Raw genomic sequence first — 23665 nt, 5'->3', positions numbered from 1 at the left:
ATGTCCCCTTTGATGATGATGTAGCTTTCCAAGGCATGCAAAGGACAGGAAGAAGTGAGGGAAGGAGGGTCAGAATTATTAAACAGATTTTTCTAAAAGGAAACAATTACTAAATTCAGCAATACAAAGTATGTTCTAAATACACATTTTCCTACATAAATGTTGCATTTACTCTAGAAATAAATGTTGTGGTGATCTAGCTACACTTACTCTGAAGTCTTTAACTTCCTTGTGTTCATCTGGGAAACCATTTGCCCAGCAGAATATCTAAAAGTGCTTTAAGATAGCATTTTTATGCTGCTCCTGATTTATGAAATATATATTGCTAAGCTGAGGTCTTCCCCCTCCTTTTTATGCAACTGCCTTGCTTCTCTAGTAGAATGAACCTTTCATGAAAGCTAGGATATAACTGAATTTTCTTTCAAGTCTTTAAAGCTTTTTAAAATTCATGAATTTCCTTATCATTTTGCAGCAAAGCAAAGTATTTCCAAATCCTTCTTAAACTTTAGTGTTTAGTATTAACATTTTAAATGTTACAGAAACCGAGTGGAATAAATTTTCATTTAGCAAGTGTCCAAATGGTGATGTATCTTACTGGTAGTAACAAGCTGGTGTCACTGTGTTTGGTTACCTGTCACAGAGCTGTCTAGATTGTCCATACTGGAGCCTGGAGTATGCTCTAGACCTCTTAGTGGCCTACTGATTTCTACAGTTTCTTCTTCAAGATCATCCTCATCATCATCGTCATCTGGAACATCTGTTTCCAAATCTGAAATAAGGTTTCCAGATACGTATCCTAGGGGAGGAACTGGAGCCTGAGGAGGTTGTGTATTGCTTTGGATGTGCCTACACAAACAAACAGGAAAAGTTATCAGAATGGATGAGACTCTGCAGCCCCAGGTCAATAAAACACAAGCCTTTCAACAAGTCCTGAAGTAGATTTACAAAATGTGCTCGGTTAGGCCAAAATCAGGAAAAGTCAGTCCAGTTATTCACCACAGCTTCTAATACCAAAGTGCCTGCACACTTTCCAGTCTTAAATAAAAAGGATAAAGATGAAATCCTCTAGGATGGGGAAGGTCAGGGTTGTCTTCCCACAGACTAAGAACAATAGATACAGAGGCTACATAAATCAGGTAGGAAAGCCGTGGAAAAACACAATTCTGAATCCCAGCCTAGCATGTAAGTATCTCACCCAATATTCCCCCTTGCAAATCACACACTGAACCAAAGTTAAATCTCACTCTTTCCGCTTAAACAGATGCAGTGCCTGAAGCAAAAATCACCCTAAAGAGGAGGAAATGGCCAGTAGGACAGAAGAAATTTTCAAGTCCAATTAACGCATCATCAGCGAGGCTTTTTCATTTTGCTTTATTCCAAGAAGTTTAATTGATTTAATTGCAGCAGCATTAGGGCATGCATGTGTGAAATTACTGCATGCAGCAATCACATAAAAAGAAAAAAAAAAAGAAAAAAGAAGACAAAAAGCCACCCACAGGATAGCTAAATGGCCAAAGGCAAGCATGGGATTCAGAGTTTGATTTGCCTGGTCTCTGAGAGAAAAGAACACCATCAGCTTTCAGAGCAGCATTCCTCACAGCACAACAGGTACACAGCAAGCTGTGCCAGGGGAGCCAGGCACGACTAGCCTTGGCACAAGAGCATGTACCATGCTTGAAACTGCTAACTTGGGAATCCTTGGGTGTCTCTACATGAGGTGCCATGACCTGATTTGAATCGGCAGCACTCTGGATGGGATCCAGGATTCTGCTGGTCTCTTGCTTGGACATCAGTAAAACTGAAGAAATTACAATTGTCACCTGTTTGGCTCCCAGCTATAATACATTTTCAGTGGAAATTTTGTGCTGAATTATTGCCCACATCCTACATGAATGAATTCTCTTTATTCAATGAGTTGTTTTGTTTTTTTCAATAATTCATAATGTAAATCTATCAGATATGAGAAAGTCATGGTAAATGTTATATACCACTTTCTCCACCTCATTGTAGGTTTTAACTTATTGCTTATTCTGAATCTAATTTCCAGAACAAGTGCTTCCTTTCTGACACACAACCCCCTTCTGATTAACAGTTATTGAACACTTTTCTGCCTGGACACCAGGTTTTTAATGTTCTACGCAGTGTTCAAAACACTGGGGCACTAAAGGGCACCACCATCCAACTAACCCTCAATAAACAGTGTGATTAGCTCCTAATCAAGCAAAATGCTTAAGTATATGTTTAATGTTAAGCTTGTGATAGAACAATTGAAGTCAATTTCTCATGTACTCATAGTTAAGCATATACTTAAGTGATTTGCTGGATCAAGGCCATAATGATTATGTACTTTTCCAGTAATCTCTAATGGGCTCTTTCTTAAATTCCTAGTTGGCTGATCTCTGTATTTCTCAGTTGCTACTCCCACAGTAACCTAAATGACAAGCCTCATTTTGCTGTTCAGTTTTCCCGTCTCTACAATGGACAGGTTAACTCTGTGAAAAGAAGACTAATAAATACTCCTTCCCAGTCAAAACAAGGAGGGCTTTCTACTACCTTTGATTAGCATGATACAAATCCCGCCAAACAACAAAAGTATGTTAAAAAATTCCATTAAAATAATTTAAAATTATTTTATAAAAATAAATTTTTTAAAAAATTATTTGTCTGCAAAAATCTCCCTCAGCATTTAGCTCAATACCCAAAAGGTATGAAGAAAGGTTATGTCCTTGTTTGTTTTGTTTTGTTTTTTCAGTTTCAGGCTCAATTACTGTGACCTTACACAAGAGCGACATTAAAATCTGTATAATCCTAAGCACATTATGAAAGTTCCCAATCAATTTTCATTTCTCCAAAAAGGGATCAAGACCTTTCCTGCCAGCTGCACGAGGCTTTGGTGCAGCGTCCTGCTCCATTTACCCATGCCTGGACTGGTCAGGAGGTTTGGAGGGCGTAGGAAGGGTAACAGCTGCACGGTGCAGCAGCCACTGCCTGTGCTGGCAGGGTGTGCATCTGTGTGCTGGCTCAGAAGCCAGTACCTTCAACAGGCCAGGTCTAGCTGCTGCCTGGGATTTGGGGCTGTCCCACAGGCAGGCTGGGCTCGGTGCTTGGCAGTGTGTTGCTGCAGAGGGACCGAGGTACCCTGTTGATTGAGTGCAGATTGCAGACAAGCCCCGAGGCTTTCACGGCGTCCAGGGAAAACAGCTGGCTTTGGTTTGGCATTGCCTGCCTACCTGCCTGATGTATTTATGGGAGCTCAAGCTGAATAACTTGGTGGCTTTATTTAGCAGGGAAGAAAGGCTGCTCCTCTGCTGGCAGCGTGCCATTCAGTAACCAGCTCCGCTCTGCTCCGCCGAGAGTCGCGGGCTTTGTCTGGGTAGCAGAGTTTGAAAGGACAACTGCTGCTCAGGGAGCATCCAGGAAGCAACTGACCTTCACCACATCCCCAGCCTGGTGTGGCTGACAAGTTCTTTTTCAGTCCCTGAAGATACTGCTTCTGTTTGTTATGCAGGGGAAATGTTACTGTGGTATTTGCTTGCTCTTCCTTTAAATAGGCATAAAGCACTCTGAAACACTAGATACATCCTGTAAATACTAACAACTTGCTTTCTGCTGTTTTTGGGTTTTTCCTATGAGTCATAAATTCTCATAGTAGGTCAAAGTACAAGAGATGCAAATACTTCAGTCTCATGTGACTCAGTGTAAAAGCTGCTACATTGCTATTTCAATTATAATATTATAATTATATTATATTCAATTATAATTATGTTTAATCAGGAATTCAGAATCTTTATTATTTTTGAAAATCCTAAAAAATTCCTGTCTTCTGCTGGCTTGAAAAGAGAGGACTCTCACTGTATAAATGCTGCCAAGAGGTGGGTATTAACTACTTAGCTGAACATGTGCAAAATTTTGGAGAAATACTGTTTTTACATGTTTTTAGACAAAATTTAGCATATTACCAGGTATTATGATTTAAAAAGCACATAAGGATGGGTAAGACCTTCCAACTGTGTTGGAAGTAGTTCTGCTACTATTTCCAATAGAGTTCTGCTATTTCTTCTTCCATTTTACTTCTTTGGAAACATAATGGAAATGCTGCTGAACACAGTTATTATTTATGTCAAAAAGAAATTATCATTATTTCTTTTTTTTTTTTCCCCCTGATCAGAGGTGGCCCCTTCAAACATTTACCATGTCTGCTTTGCTATATCAAACTGGTAAGCCCTTGTTAACTCATCAAGGTGAGCTTGAAGCATTGGCTGCATCTCCTCTCGTGGGGAAGGCGTGAGGGTTGCAGTCGACTGTTGCCCAAAGGAGATGGCAGGAGATGAAGCTACTCCCCGGACAGGAGGTGTGGGGACACGATCATCATCTTCTTCAAGCTCATCCTCCATGCCCTGATGCAGGTAGGTCTGAACCGGCAAAGGTGGACACCAACCATCACTGTCATATCTAAAATAAAAACCAAATAAACTTAGTGTATGTCAAAACTTATCTCTGCTGCACAATAGGGGGTTAGAGGGTATACAAGATTTCTGCTACAGTTGGAAACCTTTCACACAGTGTGAGTTCTAAAATTTAATGAAAATAGGGTAATAATTGCTTAGATTGTCCTTACTGAGTCAGTTTAATTTTTCCCACAACAGCTAAGCAACTTGAACAAGATATGCAACAGAAAAATTACTGGCCCATTATCACATTCGTTAATGGTGATTAGATAATGTTACACCACAATCAACAACAAAAATGAACTAGCTCACTTCCAAGATCATTAATGTAGGAGAATGAATATTGACCTGGACATGAAAATAGCAGCATTCTTAAAAGGTAGAGCAAGTTTTATGTAGTAGCACTTACGCACTTATTTCACAGAATCCCAGAGAAAGCTGAGTTGAAAGGGATCCACAAAGATTACCAAGACCTGCACAGCACCATCCCCAAGAGTCACACTATGAACCCAAGAGCATTATCCATTTACTTCTATAAATTTACCATTTGTTTCTGGTTTGGAGCTTAAATAAAAAGCCACATTTTCCTCATAAATTCTGGTCTTCCCAGCCTGCACATGGGCATCTCCTGTGATGTGCAATATATCCATGTCACAGCAGCACTGACCCCAAGCATATGCTGTGTCACAGCACCAGCTGATAAGGTACATTAGCACAAATGTTGACAGCTCTGCCAGCACCCCACCTCCTAACCAATCTGTACTGGGACTTACCTAGACAGCATTACATTTCTGAACACTTTCAACACACCTGCCCAAAGTAAATGGAAAGATTAAACCACTAGGAGCATTCTTGAATACCAAATTCTTCTCTCTTCAGACATAAGAGGTGTCCTGGTAGAGTTTGTGGTTTTTGTTGCCTTATATCAAAGGTGTAAGGGGTGGTGCTAGAAACAAAAGCTTTGTATTTTATTACCACTTCTTATGCAAGTTTTTCCAGCAAGTCATTTCTTTTCAGTCTCTGTACTCATCAGAGGACCTTTGAATTCAGTGTTGTATTATAGTATCATCCTGGGATGCTGTCCCTAAGAGACTCTGGCATCATTCCAGGTGGATAGGCATTAGTGACTGTGGTCATTCCCTGTGCATTATCTCCCCAGAGTAATTCCCTAATCTGAACAGAACTTCAGTTGTATGCAGCTTTGCTGACAATCACACCACTCAAATCTCAGCTGTCTACTTTTCCATCTTCAAAACAACCAGTCAGGCATCAGTCCCTTGAGCATCAGCACACATTTCTTCTTAACTCCTGGTGTATTCCAAAACAACTCAGGATACACAGCTGGTTTGTTTTTTTCGGGCTTTTTTTCTTCCCTTTTCTTTTTAAAAAGCAACCAGACAACCACAAGCACAGCTCCTTCACTGTCAAACCATCACACACTCTAAAGGCCATTTCCCAAGCATCATCCAAGTCACTTTATCTTCTTTCCACCTTCAAGGACTGCTGACAAGGTCCTTTTTTCTGCAATGCAGGCAGGCAATGCATTGTGCTATACAGTTAATTTTTCAAACCAGCTTAAAAATACTCCTTTAAAGCTTCTGATTTGGAAGGAAGGATTTACCAATTTCCCAGAGAAAAATGAATTACTGTCAATTTTCTCAAGTGTGAAGCCAGGTCATAAAAAGGCTGGGAACACTGAGATAGAGAAGTTGCAAAACCTGTATTATGAACAGAACATTTACTTTCAGCAAAAAACAAAGCTTCCTTAAATTAACTAAACTACTGTTTCCTTATTCAGAAGTCTGCAGTCTGTATTTAAATGCACAGATTCAGGACAGCTAAAGCAATCTGACTTAATCATCCAAAAGTCCATGGAAGATATATCTGGTAATTAATACTAGTATAAATTTAAATCTCTATATATGTAGATAAAACCATAAATAGAGACACAAACACACATGAGCACAGAAGTGAAAAAACAGGCTGCTTCTCAACATCTGGCCTCTATGAGAGGTTGAGTGATTGATCATTACCATTTTCATAACACAGAGATTTAAGAAAATGCTACATGATGCAGACTGATCCTTAGCAAACAATTAAGATATGGCCAGCTGTAATTTGTCTTTCCAAACAATCTTTACTCAGGATATTTGCAACTAAGGCTGAAGGGACCATCCTAAATCATGCTGCTAAAAATGTGCAGTGCAACAGTTCTCTCGCTTCCTTTTGCTCTCTCAACCTCATGCTTTGCTATAATGGGTTCTTCTTTAAAAGGGACAGGGGAAAAAGACACTCCCTGGTGACTTTTCAGTGATGAATAAAAGTGCTTTGGATGTGCTCGCCTTCTGACCCTGCTCTCTTCAAATCCCCAAATGTTCAGCTTCATAGCAGAAAGGTATTTTAGTAAAGAGGTTTCTTGGTGAAAAGTTTCTGCACAAGTACCGTATATTAACCCAAATTTTGTTTGAAATGGAAAGCAGCCTAAGCCTGAAATTCAGGACATTGACATTCAAGATTTCAGGTACAAGAACCTTTGTCTTCTTAATGTAAGGCGGCTGAAAAGCTATAAGCCCTAACCTTTATTTTAGCGAAAACCAAAATAAAACAAAATTCCCCCAAATCTACCAGACTATACAGTAATTAAATGTCACATAAGTGATACAGTTATAGAAACATCTGGTACCAACACAGTGACTGTTGGCCACATCCATGTCCTTTTTCATTTTCTGAGTAAATACAATGTGGTGAAAATACAACTTTTTTCAAGTACACTTATTGAAATCTAAGTGCCTTAACTTCATTAGCGACCTCTGACTGTAATTTCATTATAATCAAGACCCTAATAAGTTCTGGTTAACAAACATGAGCCTTTATTTTTCTAGTAAGTTTTATTGCATTGTCAGCACTTCTAGAGTAATCTTTTAGTATTAAAAAGCCTGATTCATTTCACTAATAGGTTTGTTCCTTCAAAATATAAAATAAAGGTGATAGATATAGGGTACATTCTGTAGAAACTGGAGCTCACCAGAAAGGACTTTGGAAGTAAAAGGTACTATTTCCTTTACTTTTCCTAAAGACAGACAACAAGTATCAAATATATTGACATTCAGCAGCTAATATTCCATTCTGAGGTATAATCGATAGCAAGAAATAGAAATAACTAAATAACAATATGCTGCCTTTACTGGGTTGGCTCAAGATCATGCATATTATTGGTAAAAAATCAAAATAAAAGATAATGAGTAAGAAACAAGCATTTCTTTACTGTCAAGTTTACATAAAATCAAGCAAAATCATTTTCTCTGCAAAGGGTGGGAAAGGGAGCAGGTCAGCTACTATAGGAAAAGAGAAACTTAATTGGCACAAACAGGCTCTTTGCTGAGGTTAAACAGGAATCTAAAAGATCCCCAAAGCTACCATATTATATACCAGGGCTAGTTGGAGCAAGATATTCACTTTTCCTTCTGCAGTTTATGGAAAAATGGAGGCACACACCGACCCTAGTGCCTCTGGGAAGAAGATGGTACAGAAAACTGAGTGTATTTTTTCTGTGACAGGTTAAGTCAGGTGTTTTGGGTTTTTCTAATATCACTTGCTATTGTGGATTATCTTTTGCAACTTAGAAGTCTACTAGCGCTTATAAGGCCACTAGTACTAATCTCTAGTAAGCAAAATTAGGCGACAATTTTTATGAGTTTTTTGGTGATAATCATGCCAATGAATCTCACATTTGAATTTAATTGTTATAAGAAGACACACAGAAAAACAAGTTTCTGTTTAGACGCCGGCCTCCTTGTTTTATTGCTCTAAACATTTATATTTTGTATCATATTGTGAGAATTTCATTAAAGTGTTCAGTTTTTCTGACTGAAAGCTCATTTTTCAGTTGTAATTCATAATATAATTACATTTGCATGTAACTAATTCTAAAATTAAAACACTCTGAACTTGTCACAGGTAGAGTCAATCAAAACAAACGAAGAAGAAGAGAGTTTTAAAAATGTGGCACTTTTTTAACCCAGTATGTCCATGTTAAAGGCAACATTAAGGACTGTAGTCTATGATTCTTTCCCTTTTAGCGTGTTGAAAACCATAGAAACAAGATCAACCCCTAAATACAGAAGGACCATTAGTACTGGAAGCATCCTGAGAAAGTATGGGCATGGCAGATTCAGTCTTCATCAAAGGTGGTTGCAAATTACTGGAGCTCCAGACTGAGACTCTAAGTCCAACCTTCACATTTTTTCTGTGTTTGGTAAAATACATATCACAAGGTCTTGCTACCACCACTAATGAGACATTACAAAAACCAGAGAAGAGTAATTCAAAACATAATCAGAGGAAAAGCTAAGTCTGAATGGTTGTGAACCTGGAGGCTGGTGATTACCTTCTCCTTAAATAACCAATGTTGTCTTGGTGACCAACATCATTCCTTCCAGCTAAATCACAGATGCTTTATGCAACTGAGGAGTCAAGCCCTGTGTCACAAGGGATTCTCTAGAAGGTATTTCCATTTACCTTTAATGCTATTTCATTGTTCTGAAGAAAATCCAAGTGGTTTGCCTTCTATTGTATAATTGTTTTAGTGAAATGGCTGCACATGTGTTTTAAGGATATAAACTGATAAAGACAAAATTATTATATGGTGAAACAATTTTAAATTTATTTTAGCTTCTTATAACAGAATACAGAAGACAATAATTATATGAACTTTTTGCCTTGAGATTTAAACAACACTCACAATCAGTAAGGTTATTCATTTTCCATCACTTTGAAATTCTAACTCTAATACAGCCTGAATGGGCCTTAATTTTAAAAAGAACTTCACTGACTAACACAGTAATTTATTGCTCATTTTAAGAGTCAAAGGAGTTGGTATAAACTGAAATAATATGGAATTTTTCTAACTTTAATTATGAAAGTAGTAATGATCAATTCACATTTACAATTGAGATAACAATTGGAATATTTTTATTCAGTAAAGCTATTACAATGTATTCTTAAAAATGTTTCATCCTTAGGAAATATTGATTAATCCATGTATTGAAACAAACAGAAATTTGTCCCTGATAGAACAATTATTCTCAAAGGCTCCAACAGAGCTACCCACAGTAAATTATGTTTTCATATACTCTGATTTACCGCTAGAGTTTGATAACCTGGTATATCACATAATAACACTTTATAAAAAGCATTTCATAATTGTTGTCTGTGTAGGAAATGTCTCTTTCCTCTCATTTAGTGCTTCTTGTGTGATTTTGTGTCCTTGAGAACAAGTTTGAGCTATGCAAAATTATGTGGAAGGTTCCAGAAACTTGAAAGTTGTTTGAGTAATAACAAAAAAAGCCTATAATTAGCATGCCTTCCTCAAGTGTGAAATTTCTTCTAAAAGCCGATGAGAAGATTATTATCCATTGGTAGATCTTCAAAAATTAATCCAATTTGGTGGGGATTTTTTTTTGTCCTGTGGGCTCTAATATTTTTAAACATCAAAGCAGAGAAAAAATACACAGAGCCAGATTATGTCATCCTTACTCATTGTGAGTCCCATCAGCTGCATGCAATCCCAGAATTCAATTAAGCTACCTGTGAAGTGAGATACTTCTCAGCATGAGAAAGCATTGAAGCCCTACATGATGATGAAGCAAGGTCACTTTTGTTTCCATCTTCAGTCACTATCCAGAGGAGCTGTTCAAATATTCCTCCTCCATAGCCTCGAATAAGTCTACAGGATAAGGTGTTCTCTCTTTCTTTTTTTTTTCAAACAAAACAGAATAATATTTTCACTTAGCAAAATTAACAAAAAAAAAAAATAGAAAAGGACTCATTTCTGCAAATCACAGATTTTTCTTCAAAAGAAAAAGAAAAAAAAAATTTACCCTGCTTCTTGCTGATCCACCCCATAGTGCTCCAGCTCTGTGCCTGGAAGTGGCTGCACAGGAGGGGGTGGGAGAGGGACACTGGCCCAGGTTGAACCATTGTTTTTCTGGGGCTTGGCAGTGTTTTTGTTTTTCTTCTTTTTCCCTCCTTTGCCACCTGCAAATAAAAAAAAAAAATTAGAGCTATAATGTGGAAAAAAAAAGCCAGCTATTTACATTTCTTTGACAGAGTTCTGATTCCAGAGCATATGCCACAAAAAATAAGACTTATTTATATCTCAGCAGAATCAGCATCAACGTGCTAATGATGTGAACGAGGTTATAAGTAATAATAGAATGGTATGGGAAAATATTCCCAATATTTACTGAAAATCACTTCTTTTTAAACCTCTGTACCACAGTAGTGCATAAACAAGGAAAGACAGGTTTTCAGGTTTTCCTGTATAAGAAACATGTTTCCTGATTTATTCATGTGCACTTTATAACTTCTTGAATTCTGTCTTAGATAAAATTATCATAAAACAGCAAATTATTTCAAATGTCGGAATCCAGCATGGTTATAACACAGTTTTGTATAATCACTTTCTGTGGAAAGAAGTTAAGGGTACCATGCAAAAACATTGTCATTGAAGTCAAGAACTTTCAAGACAAGAGTAAATCGTCAAAACAAAAGAAACAGGGTTTTGCTGATAGGAATTTCCTAATTTCTGGGGGTTTTTTTTAAAGAGTAGGAAGTCATGTGCAACGTTTTAGGACTGACTGTTTCACAGGATTCATATATCTTGTGTCACTATGGAGAAGAGGTTCTATTTCTGATCTACAGCTCTAATGGATGAGGTAGAAATGAAGTGAGTAACAGATTTTGGTTAAACCCTCTGCTCTTCTCTTATTGTCCTTGCATCCACTTCTCCAGCTGAGACACTTCTATTTGTGGGAGAGTGATCTTACAGAGAAAGCTCTCATCCCACTTGCTTTGCTTCTTTCATTTAGCCCTGACTTCTTTTTCCTGTCAGGAATTAATTCAGAGGAAGAATAGCACAACATTTTGAATCCCTTGACTGCTTGGGGACCCATCTATTTTTTGGGGTTTCATTGTGGCTTTCAAACTCTTTGTTGGGTGGAAAAATAGTTTGTCAGATGCCTTTTCAGTGGGGTACCCTGAGTGGGAGTGCTCTCACTCATCCCTGGCCTGCTGTAGAAAGCACAGTCTAATCAATCTCGTCCACTGACATCTCTTGATGATTTATAAAGATCAGCCAAAAAACTTCACATGTAAAAATGAATCAATGAATCAAGAAAACCACAACTGACTGGCCAGGGAGGGTGGCACAATGTGCACTGGCTAGGACTGCCCTCTTTGCCATGGCTCTAACTTCAGGCAGAGAGAAACAAGGAAAGAGGTGCAATTCTAGCAATAGAGACAAGCTCCTATCATGGGATTTTTTTTTGTCTGTGAGATGGTGGCTTTCTTCTGTTACCTCCAAACGTCAGCTGGATGAAAACAGGAATAAATAGAGAAGGAAGAAAAAGGTGATTCTATGACTCAGAAGTAGCCAAGACTTCTCTTTTTACCTCCTGTTGTGCCTGCTAGAGACAGGCAACAGGCCCAGTAATGTTTCTAATTGACCTGGCTGGAAGCACTTTGCTTTCCACTACTGAATTCCAGACCAGAGCTCTTCCTTCCTTGCTTTGGAGTATTTATGGTAAGTCCAGCCAAGATCCTGCCATTCCCTATGTGTGAACTGAGCTGATATTACTTCTATTAGGATGGAAAACGGGCTCTTCCTTCCATTTGTAGCCTAGCAGAGAGGGCAGCTTTCTTGAAAAGGGAAAGAACATTTCCACCAGTGAAAAGAAACCCTAGTGACAATGGAGGTAGAGGAACAAATACATGAACCTTCTGGAGGGAAAATGAAGCTTTCAAAACACAGGTAAGGCAAAAAGAGTGGAGTTAGAAATAGGATCACTGAACAGTGCAAAGGTAGTACGTTAATTTTAATTTGGACATGGGGAAATTTTTTAAAAGTCAGCAGGGGTAGGAGTCAACAAGAACTAAGGCAGGAGGAACTGCTTTAGGAGAAAAGCACATGCATGTGTTTTTGTGTTGCAGGAGGATTTAAACGAGGAATACACAGAGAAAGGAAATGCAAAGAACAACTTCACCTTAGAGATTAGTTGAGGTGGAGAGGAAGATTTTGGAAGTAGCATCTTGATAATCTTAGGAGACTGGTAAAATGTGGGCTGGACATGTGGGGTGCTAGTATGGGAGTCACTTGAATTTCGGGAGCTCCCAAGAGAGAAATTAGAGATAGTGGAGATATTAGAAGGAGTGAAGCAGAGAGACAAGGGACTTGTTTAGATGAAGAAATGAGAGACAAGAACTCCAAGGTTATTGCTGGTAGGGAAAGCAGCCTACGCAGTACAGTTGGGCAGGAAATTTCTGTCCCCATGGGCAGAGTTACTCCAGTGTCAGACTGGTGAGACAGACACTGAACACATAAAGCCTGATTTGTGTTTGAAAACTGATGCACTAAAGCCTTGTTTCCCCATAGCAACGATGCTTGATGCTTCAATGTCTCCTCACACTGAAATTCAATTATATTGTTTAAATCTCTAGGTGAATCGGGTGCTGGAGAAAGGATTTGCCAGTTGGGCTGCTGATCCTAGTACAGACATAATCTGTGCAAACTATAGCTACAAAATTTCCCTGCCTCATAAAGCAGTTGAGGTTTTAGCTGTTTTCCATTCCACAGTGGGATAGGAATTCTCATGACATTCATGTAAGAGAGACAGAAACTTATTCAGAATAATAAGTAGTACTTAAAGTACTAACCAAGGAAGTCAGAGAACAAATCCCTGCTCACCCTGACGGGGACTACGTAATCAAAGCTGGTCTCTGACTCCAATGATGCTCTAATTATCTGACTATTTGAAGGTCTCCCCCAATTTCTTGTGTATTACAGACATAATTACCCTGTATCACAGGCATAATTAGTGGGCAAGGGAGAGCAAAATACTGACTCTGCAGTCCAATAATCTGACACTCATGTGAGCACTGAGGTGTCCAGTTGTGAGCTGCCTTAGTCACAACAAGAGTGTCCTGATCATAGAAAGATGGACTATATTCAAAAGTTTCCTAGTGTCATCAGAAAAATCACTTCTGACTGAGAAACAGAATATGTTGCATTTGAAATATGTGATCAAAGCCCAGCTTTTGATCAACGGGCATTTTCCCGTGACGCTTCCTATTTTCTGAGAAAATTCTTAGGCAGCCTTAGCTGTCAACATATCTAAAGTGTGATACAGCCCTCTGATACCTGACATATATGTACCTCAGCACATCAATTTCTGCATTTTCATGCAGCCTGGGGAGCAAGCTGATTTCCAAAGGTAGTTGTCAATATATCTCACATGTAAGGAACAAGAACCTTTCTTGAAGTATTTAATGAACTCAGCTTCCAGATACCTCTCTGACAATGCCATAAGCCTATTTTTTAGTCTCAGCCAAATCAGCTGGTGTTCCCCCTTGAGAACACAAGACTTGCAAACACATTTGGGTATTTGAGTCATGGGTCAATGATTATAGGCTTCTTATCTCTAGATTCAGTTTGAATAATCATTTAAATTGACATCAAGAAGCCTTTTCTAAGTTTGGTCTGTTACTGGGAGGACTGCTCCAGCTTAAACTGGAAACTCAAAAGGCTGTGGAAATATTCTGAGTATCAAAAGTTCTGTCAGTGCTCTCATATTTCAGCTAGGTGAAATCACAGATTTTCATCTTAATTGCTGCCTTTTCAGTTTTTGTCTTGACAAAAAAAAAAAAAAGCTATACATAACACAAGCAACAAGTAAGCAAAATTTAAAAAAAAAGGTGTGTTCAGGTATAATACACAACCACATATACTATGATCATTTTCATCTGATGAAAATGCATCATGTTTCCAACAGAACATGCAGCACACACATAAAATTTACATCCTGTTTGTATGCAGATTTGGCACAATTTGTTGAAACTCCAGTCATCTTTCAGGGCCCTACAACTATTTCCAAGCTGCTTCACTGAGGAACAGCATTTAGAAACAGCTCATGGGAGTGGGGGATGTGTTAACAACTCAGTAAAAAAAATTATGTCCTCATGAAGTTCAGTGTGGGGAGACCTATAAACTGAGGGTGGATGCAGAAATACATTTGCTCCATTGTTGGTGCCTGGGAAAGGATGTGACAAGGCGAGGCTGGCAGCTGTGCTGACAAGCACCACGTGGAAGGACTCTCCAGTTATCTCCAAGTAGGTCCTGCAAAAGGCTTTTTTGTTTCAGTAGAGTCTCCCAGGTGGCATTGTTTGCTGATGGGCAGGAACTCTCATGGTTATCCTCAAGTGGTGCCTGGGAGGTCTTCTGCCTCCCTGGCGAGCCGCTCGCCAACACCCCTCCGTCCCTCGCTCCCCTACGCACGGCGATGGAACCAACCTGAGAGGCTGCCACTCCTTTCGGAGCTGTTGTGGGAGCTGGTGGTGCTGAAATCCTGTGACTGGTTGTGTGGCAATCTATTAGCCAGTCCCTCAGCCACCCGGTAGTCAGGGATGTAAAGCAAGGCTAAGGGTTAAACGGCAGAGGTCACAGTGGCATCGTGGGATTAGTCGACAGCACAAGCACATGCGACACATGCAGTTAGCAAGTCAAGGGCAGATGGGGTGGGGTGGCAGGTTTTAACTTGGTTATTTTTAAAGGTACACCTACCCTAGCCTAATGGAAGGTGGATGGCTTGGTGAGTAGCACAGGACAAAGAGCATTAAAAGCACAGTGCAATGTATTTTGTGATCAGGTGAGGTTCAGCATGCATGCAAGCATTAGTTCAGGTCAACACGAACAGTGTCTCACAGAGCTAAAAAGAATTTTCTAATTCATGCACAGATGATACAGTACACAAAGCCAAGGGCTCTGGAAAATAAGAGCTGTAATTACCATTGTTGCCTTTGCCTTGGTCTGGGAGAGAGTAACCAAATCCCATGAGGTCATTTTTTTGCTGAATTGAGCTTTTCCACTGCGGATCTGGTAAATCGACAGCCAGCTCGTGGATGCTGTTGGAATGCAGGATCTGAGTGGTGGCATATGGCGTAGCCTGAGTTATTTGGCTGGAGCTGTTGTAGCTGGTTTTGGTGGTGAAGTCAATGCTGCTGTAAATGGCTCCATCAGAAAGCATGGTAGCAGTTTTATCTCCTTGCCCTGGCACTGGTGGCAGCACATCTGTGGAACGAAACAAATCATTGATTCACGGGAAGCCTGGAAGTACCAAGGTTTAAGCTGAGAAATAAACGTGTCATTTTGCACGTTTGCATTTCAGCTGAGACAGGCCCATGAGCCAACGGAGGGAAGATGATGTACAACCATCGCCAAGCTATCAGCAGCTGTGACAGGCCTACCACTTGTCCTTCACGTCTCGCTGCCTAAAACCATCTTATTTTTTTTTTCCTCATACCTTCAACTGTGAAAGTGAAGTTTGGAATATTTCTCTACTGAAGAATGTTTTCAATTGTTCACTCTATGTCAGAACCAATGAAACTGTCTGGGCTTCAGGGAAATGATGGAAGGAGAGAATTTACAAGTAACAGAGGGAACTTGCCCAGCAAATATGTAGAAAAACTCTCAAAGTAATTTTTTAAGGGCATCACCTTGATTTCCTTGAAACTTTTTGCATCAGCTTATCTAATTTTCCTTTTGACATTAGCCAGTACATTTCTTCTTTTCAACAAAAGTAAAACCTGACAAAAACAAGCTGTTCCTGATACATGAAAGAAAATCTGATATTCTGAAGGGATTTAGGTGATCAGTCCCTCAAAATGTCGAAGTGATGTTGATAATGGAGAACAACTTGTTCAAAAACTCCAGTACGTTTACCTGAAAACCATTACAGCATATTTAACTAAGTATCTGCTGAATTTCCTCCATATTTTGAATCCTATCCCATACTGCAATTTGTATCTTTAATCAGTTAGATTGGCAGTCTCTCTCCTTACTAAACATTGAAGTGACCTTTGCTGGTGGAATACTAGATCTAGAAACTGAGACTAGTGAAGTGTGAAGAATCTAATGATGACTGGCATGATGTCTCAAGGAGAACCACAGCTCAGCAGATAACCCTCCTTCCTGCTCTCTCAGAGGTCAATATATCAAATGGTATTATTTTTACAATTTATTTAGAGTCTAAAAATTTGAATCAACTCCAGAATACACTTCTTTAAAAATCCTTCATTTAATATGCCATTTTCTTTCTACAGCCAGATGGCAGATACAGGTTCCAACTGATAGATCATACTTGAGATAATGCATACTCCTATAAGTGAGGATGTTCAGATCCCATTCCAGGGACCACAGCCATTTTTACGTACCTTAAGCCCCAGAAAAAAAAATATTCTTGCACCTAGTCAAGGGTTTGAGATAATTCCAAACTCAGATGTGGGTTTTGTGCAACCTCAGGAAATACATTTGTTCTCTCATTGTCTCAAATACTTATCCAGCAATGAGATGTGACACCATGGTCTCCTCACACTGATTCGGTATTTTTTGCTTGTATTGTTTTTTTTGAGGTTTAGTTTTTTTTCCCCCTGGGATTAACATTTAGATCACAGAACTATTTTCTTTTGCATTCAGGTGTGCTACAGTGAACATTTTGACATGGACCCTAAGAACATCTTCAGTCTCAGGGCAGCAAGATAGTATTAACAATAAATATGGCAATAGCAAATGCTCAGCAGAGACACTGCAGAAAGAGAGATTAAATTTGGGTCTATCAGCATGATCTGGTTTTGCATACAGCAGTGAAATGGGCACAATCAAGTATTCAAAAAATCTTAATTGTATTAACTTATATCTGCAGATAAATTGCAAGTGCAAAAAAATTACAATTAATGCAAACTACAGCCTATATTTCAAAATTATGTTGTTACTATGTGCACATATGCAATGTGCTTTCCAGGGGCAGTACACAAACAAAAATGCATCTATGTGCAAATAGAGCATGAGATGTGAGAGACAAGTGCAGTCTTATCTTTCTTGCATTTCATCCACAATATGAACATTTCTCCTTTCCACAATTGGTGTCGTCAAAGTATAATGGCTTGAAGCTTAGTAAACAAATTCTGTTGTTGATGTATAAAGTGAAGTAAATCCAGCTCAACCTGTCTGTGTTGGATTTGAAGACTCAAGGAAGTAAAAACTAGCAAAATGCTCATCTCTGAAGTACTCAGACATACATCTGCCTTTTAGAGCATATTTCTGGCAACTGAAGAGGTATCATCTCTGTACAGTCATTTTAAAATTAAGAACTATTCATGTGCACACACTTGAAAGGGAAGTTGCATAGCTGCCCACCAGCCAAGGACTTTCAGTCCTTCTTACTGATAAGCTGAGGCTCTCCAGACATTCTGGAAATTTTCAGTACAAGCACGAATTACTTTTTTGACCTCAGTGAGATGTATACATTTAAGCATCAAAAAGCTATTAAGCAGAGATTTTACAAAGTGCCACAGTCACCTAGTAAAAGTCAAGTATGATTTTCCCAGCAAGTTGTCATAGCAAAGACACCACACTGTACATTTCAGACCAAACATGAAGACGCATTTCCCACTGGAGACTTTCCCCAAAACTCTCCAAAATCCAACTTTCATTTGTAACTCTTGAGGATGATGAAATAGTGCAGAAATACTTGTGCAGGGAAGCTCTTCCTTGCTGCCTTGGAGATGCAATGCCATTTTGTGGCCTTACATGACTCCAAGCCCAACCAGTGCTTCCCACTCCAAGCCTTGCTCTCAAATGCCTATCTAGGACAGTGGATCTCATTCCTAAGGGAAATTTTAGGACTGCCTGCCTCAGCTTCTGTGTTTCCAGGGTGACTGATGCCACCTTACTCTTTTTAAAATTCTTACAGAACTTTTATGTTATCACAGACCTTTTAACCAGTAAAAGAGGCCCAAGTTCTATCTATATATTTAATATTTCATCTCTACATGTTAAAATACTCCTAATCCATCTTTAATGCAGAAAAATCTAATCTCAGCTGCTGAAACACATAGGGATAAGTGATCCCAAAACACCCAGAATAAAAGTTTTAGCTCAATCATAAAGATCACGGGTGGAATTAAGCTGCTGAATTTCAAAACTTAACTATTGTATCTCTTGCATGAATTTGGACTTACGCCTCATACACATCGAGGCCAAAAATTTTTAAAAATGCTTCCAATTCCAGTCGTGTAGAGCCAAAAGAAAATGGTAATTTTTCTGTATTATGTGAGCTTAAGAAAAGATGGAAAAGTACTGAAGGGTTTTATTTTCCAGATACTCACAACAAAGAAGCTGGCAGAAATTCAGTTGTCTTGTAAATATTATCAAAAGTTTTGCTTACTTTTAAATATTTTTGACAAGAACTTTACAACATTTTTATACAGAATATAAATCTAGTGTGTTTTGTTGTAATTTTAAGTCACAGTACTTAAACCACAGGCAAGAGGTTTTTATGGGGATGTATAACAGGATGTATATAGCAGGAGGGATGGTCTTCAGAAGCAGATTCTGGTAGAATCCAAAACAGAATTCTTTTCATATTTACCAGTTTGATGGTTTTATAGATTTTTCTTGCATTTTAATGCATCTTTGATGTATAGGTTATCTGGATTTTTATCTATGTCTTAAAAATATTTATATACTCATTTACATTGGCAAGTCTTCTGACCAGCATGTAGAACTAGCTCTGTTATCACAGAAAACAAGGGAGTAACAGAGAGATGTGAATATTACTATGACTTTTAAAAATCCCAATCTTACATGTTAAAATTCCTATTTGATTTAAATATTTGAAAGGAAATAATCCCTCCAAAGATTCGTCATTGTAACAATACACCTTTACCTCATTTCTCCCAAAGGTGCTCTCAATTCAAAATGGAAACAAACTCCTAAAAGATTGAAATAGTTCTCTTTTATGTATCTTTTCCCCTAATGAAAAAGAAAGTTGCTTAAGACGTTTGAGGTTTTCTTCACAGATTATTGTTGAGACTGAGAGCAGGCCCTCAGCAGGAAGAGGATAGGTAAGGTGACAGCAACAAAGTTCTCTTGTCCTGCTGAAGGAGCATCTTTCCTGCATCTCCAGAGCTCTCCTCTGCTCTTATGGACATCCTCCATCCCTGGCTATACTGCTCTGCATGGCACATTGCTCATCTCCACACAAAAGGGAATGAGGTTGAGACACAAATACATTTCTCTTGATATCAAAAGCAGGCCCTGTCTCACCACTGCAGGGCAAATTACAAACTAGACTTACGTTTTAAAGAAGTAAAAAGAGATAAACTGAAAAAAAAAAATTAAAGTCAATTTTCAATCAAATATAGAAAGAAAGAAACACACAGAAAGAACTATAATGATAAAAATATTAAACAGTATTCATCATAGATGCTAACTAATGGAAGCCTATTTTACAATATCAGGTGACTTAATAAAATAAAACCTACCTCCACGACCAAAATTCCCAAGATCATTGGGTCCACTAGTGCTGTTATTTACTGGCAGACTTGTGGCAGGCCAAGAGTCTGCAAGCCAAGGATAACTGGGGTCACTGGCATTCAACAGACCTGGTCGACTGAAGCAGAATAAGAAAAAGAGATATACACACAAATATATATATATATATAAAATCACAGTATCTGTGAGATAAGTATTGATGGAAGAGGGCATATTACTGTTTAGGAGACTTTAATTTATTTCAAATTACATTTGTATACCCTTTGAAGATTTAAAGACCTTGAGCAGTTAATTAAGGTTATATACAAATCAACTTTGTCAGTAGAACTGGGACTAGGCATCCGTAGTGACTCTGCCAGAATCCAAATGAACTCTGTTGTCTGTGTGAAACAGGAGTCAGGCAGCACCATCACGGGATCCTACGCCAGGGCTGAATGATAAATTACCACCTCAAGGGAGCCATCACTCAAACTGATTGCTCCATATCAGCCATTTCCAGGACTTTGGGCTACTATTTCTTCCTTCCCTTGCATCCCAAATGCACGCCTGTCATCTGCAGGCTGGTAACTCTTTCTTTGAGCACTCTTGGATGGTTTAGAGGCAAACAGGTTTGAGGAGGATTAATGGAAAGTCCACAGCTATCTGTGTATGCCACTACTGCATGGCTTTTATAGCCCTGTAACTCCCAGCTTTGAGAGCAGCCTTAAAAGGGAGCATGGGGAAAGAGAAGGCACACTCAGGCCTTAAGGCACCGTGTGTCTCTCTCATCCCAGGATCAACAGAAATTTAGCAAAGCACGTGGATTGTTTGTATTTGTGTTCAGCAGAGGAAACAAATCATTTGCTGCAGACACCCTTTTCCCCTGAATGAAAACAAAAAGCTGTCTGCAGTTCTGTGGCTTTCCTGGGTTATTAAAGCACTCATGAAGTTGGAGCAACATCTCCCATCATTGAACATTACAGACCCCTGCCTGGAAGAGTCCCTAAGAGGAACATGGGTTTCCATGGAAACAGCAATAAGACGATCCAGCCGCATTCTTGCCACATCCACTTGCTCTCATTAGGCCTAATCTCTTTTTGCTAAAATATTGATTAAACAGGAGATTGGAAGTTATTACCAGGGCCTAATTACAATCTCCATATTGGCAAAGGGAAAATAGATGAGGATATATGGGCCCGTTATCAGCTTTTATCAATTTCAATTGAGTAGCCAAAGTTGTGGAATCCAGTCCTATCAATCTACAGCCTATTCATCATCCATGAATCATTTATTTTGTGATCGATTAAGTGTAATTGTTCACTCACAGCAATTTAGGGGGAGCCAATAAGGAGTCTTAAACAACAGCAACTTCATTTGCTAATGTCTAATTAATGCAATAAACATCCCAGTAACAAATGAACACATTCTTTGTGATATTTACTACTCATTTCTTCCAGGACATCTGGGAGATATGAAACATCTGGGCTTGCTTCTTGCAAAGTGCACAGAAGATAGGTCATTAAACCTTGTGGTAAGCTACTTAACTCCTCCTAGGGCTATCAGTCTTCCCAACGATGGGCTACGACCCAAGTACATCACCTATAGCATATTTCAGATCCCTTATTTTAAAAATAAACACAGTGGAAAGACCTTTATACAAAGAAACATACCTTCCATTGCTCATTAGTCCTCCATCTCCTCTTTGGAAGGTGACTGTGTTTTGGTTGGAAAAAACAAAACAAACGTACACACACACGCACACACATATAAGACAGGGAAAAATCAATTAGTAATAATTAGAAGTAACAATTTAAACTGCTCAGTGTCCAAGGTCAGAGGTCTCTTGGCATCATCCCATAATAAAGTACAGAAATGACAAGTAGAGGCTCAAGCACATTGGGACTACAGTTCATTTAGGATTTCACTGCACATTACTGATTGACACCATGTTACTGATTGCTCTGTATCTTGCAAGGCAAAGCAGCCACCTGGTCAAAAGGCCTGAATTCACCACAGGCCCCTTCATATGACTTTGCATTGCAAGTCTGAGCCATGTGATGAAATTGTTTTCTTGGCATGCTTCTGCTTCAGTACATAATGACATTGCACCAGTGAGTTAATAACATCATGTCGTAATGCAGTAATATAATGTCACCACACAAATATGTCATTTCCCAGGACAAACACAAAGAGGTGGCAGCTCTATTACAGCTGAAGGGATGGAAAAAAAGCATCCAGCTGCACCTTTTCCATTAGAAGTACAGTTTAAGAACTAGCACTCACACATTAATGCACACATGCCAGTGTCACCAGGAAGAGAAAGTGTTTCCAGTCTTCCATCCACGGGGGATGCCAAGGACATAATCAGAGGGAGACAATCGTTTTTATGTCTCCATTCATGGATGTTTGACAAAAAACAGCCCCTCCCTTATCTATCTTATTAACAGGATTACATTTCAGGGCAATATATGCAAACCCACACAACTGGTGAGATGCTAATTGACAACATTTGATCTTTCTGAAACACTGAAAAAATATTTTGAATCAAGGCCAACAGACTACTCTGGTTCTCAGTGGCAATATCCCATTATTTATTGTCAGGCATAGATAAGGCAGACTATTAAATTATACCAATGTCCTGGACACCTGCACCCTTACAGGCCCCTGACTGGATGAGAGTTTGAATTTCAGTGAGGAATGGAAGAGTTTGTGACCAGTTTAATATAAAATAAAATAGTATTTCTTTCAGAAATACTATTTACCTTTGTAAGACAGGTGCTCCCATCATTAAATAATAGCTCCCAGAGCATTTGCAAGATTTTCCAAGTATTAGTCCAAACTACACTAACTCAGGATTAGGATTTCTATTATACACTACTCTAATCAGACAAAATTACTACTGCCCATAGAAATTCTATGTTCATTAAAAAAATAAGCAATTACATAAAGCCACTGGGAAAACTCTTCGAGTACCTTATAGAATCCTTGTTTCTTTATTAACTCCTAGGGTAATTTCACAGTGTACATTCAGCAAAGGGGACAAAACTGGCCCCTCTGGAAGCTCTGCTGGAAGAATAGTAGGGTGATTAATTACCCTTCACTGCACAGCAGACTAATACCAATATCAGAAAATCACTGCAGTCATATGTCACATCAAAATGGTTAATAGCTGAATTTTGAAAGGGTGTAATCAAACCAATTAATGAAAAGAAAATCAAAATGCAAGTATGGAAAGTACTAAATAAAGGTCTGCTTTGAAAAACAAGACGTGGTAAAACATTGTGGGTAATTAATTTTAGAGGCAATGCTACTTTCATTCACGTGGTATCTAACAGGCTGTCAAATGACTACCACTCATTGCTTAAAAGTGAATAATCTGAAGTGCTGTGCATATCATATGTCATTATGCAAAGTGTGGGTACTGCCTGGCTTTGTTTCCAAGTATCTTGGTCAATAGGACATTAGATGCTGTTTCCTTTCTCCTCCTCTCCTCCAAATTTAATACTTGATTTCTCCAACTTTCTACATTTATCAAAGTGACAAGAAATAAGGAAAACAAGAAACAAAGGCTCGTTTGATAACAACCTTTGTAAATAAAGTTTATAGATCTAAGGGAATTGCAGTAAAACATATTTTCTGAAAACTGCTTGGATTAATGCTCTTGTTTAGACTGTCATCTACCAGAAATTATTTTGAAGTAATTTTGTTGCCACTCGTATAGCATGTACAGGTGTGTGAGTTTTTAAATGTCTATGTGATACAAATTTTAAAAAACCCCAACCATATTTGTTGCCTACCAAATGTTTATATTCCTGTGTACCTTTATAAAGCAAAGCTGAAACTGAGGAGCTAG

The 23665-nt window shown here is 38.7% G+C and overlaps 1 protein-coding gene across 9 annotated transcripts in view; it reads right to left on the bottom strand.

Annotated features, from left to right (window-relative positions):
• ROBO2 (roundabout guidance receptor 2) overlaps nt 1-23665 on the bottom strand; it is an 859086-nt gene that overhangs the window by 32873 nt on the left and 802548 nt on the right. For 6 of the 9 annotated variants that reach the window (XM_088157800.1, XM_088157805.1, XM_088157801.1 and 3 more), the window contains 7 exons: nt 21483-21525; nt 19824-19951; nt 15289-15570; nt 14794-14919; nt 10328-10484; nt 4192-4452; nt 632-846 (listed from right to left, as the gene is read on the bottom strand). In XM_088157800.1, the coding sequence (XP_088013926.1) occupies nt 632-846; nt 4192-4452; nt 10328-10484; nt 14794-14919; nt 15289-15570; nt 19824-19951; nt 21483-21525 (1212 nt within the window). The remainder of the gene's footprint in view (nt 1-631; nt 847-4191; nt 4453-10327; nt 10485-14793; nt 14920-15288; nt 15571-19823; nt 19952-21482; nt 21526-23665) is intronic. The other 3 variants (XM_088157803.1, XM_088157804.1, XM_088157807.1) reach the window with 1 other exon arrangement.

This window comes from Sturnus vulgaris, chromosome 2 (assembly GCF_052056855.1).
Source record: "Sturnus vulgaris isolate bStuVul1 chromosome 2, bStuVul1.hap1, whole genome shotgun sequence".
Lineage (NCBI taxonomy): Eukaryota > Metazoa > Chordata > Aves > Passeriformes > Sturnidae > Sturnus > Sturnus vulgaris.
This window is presented reverse-complemented; position numbering and strand designations above follow the sequence as displayed.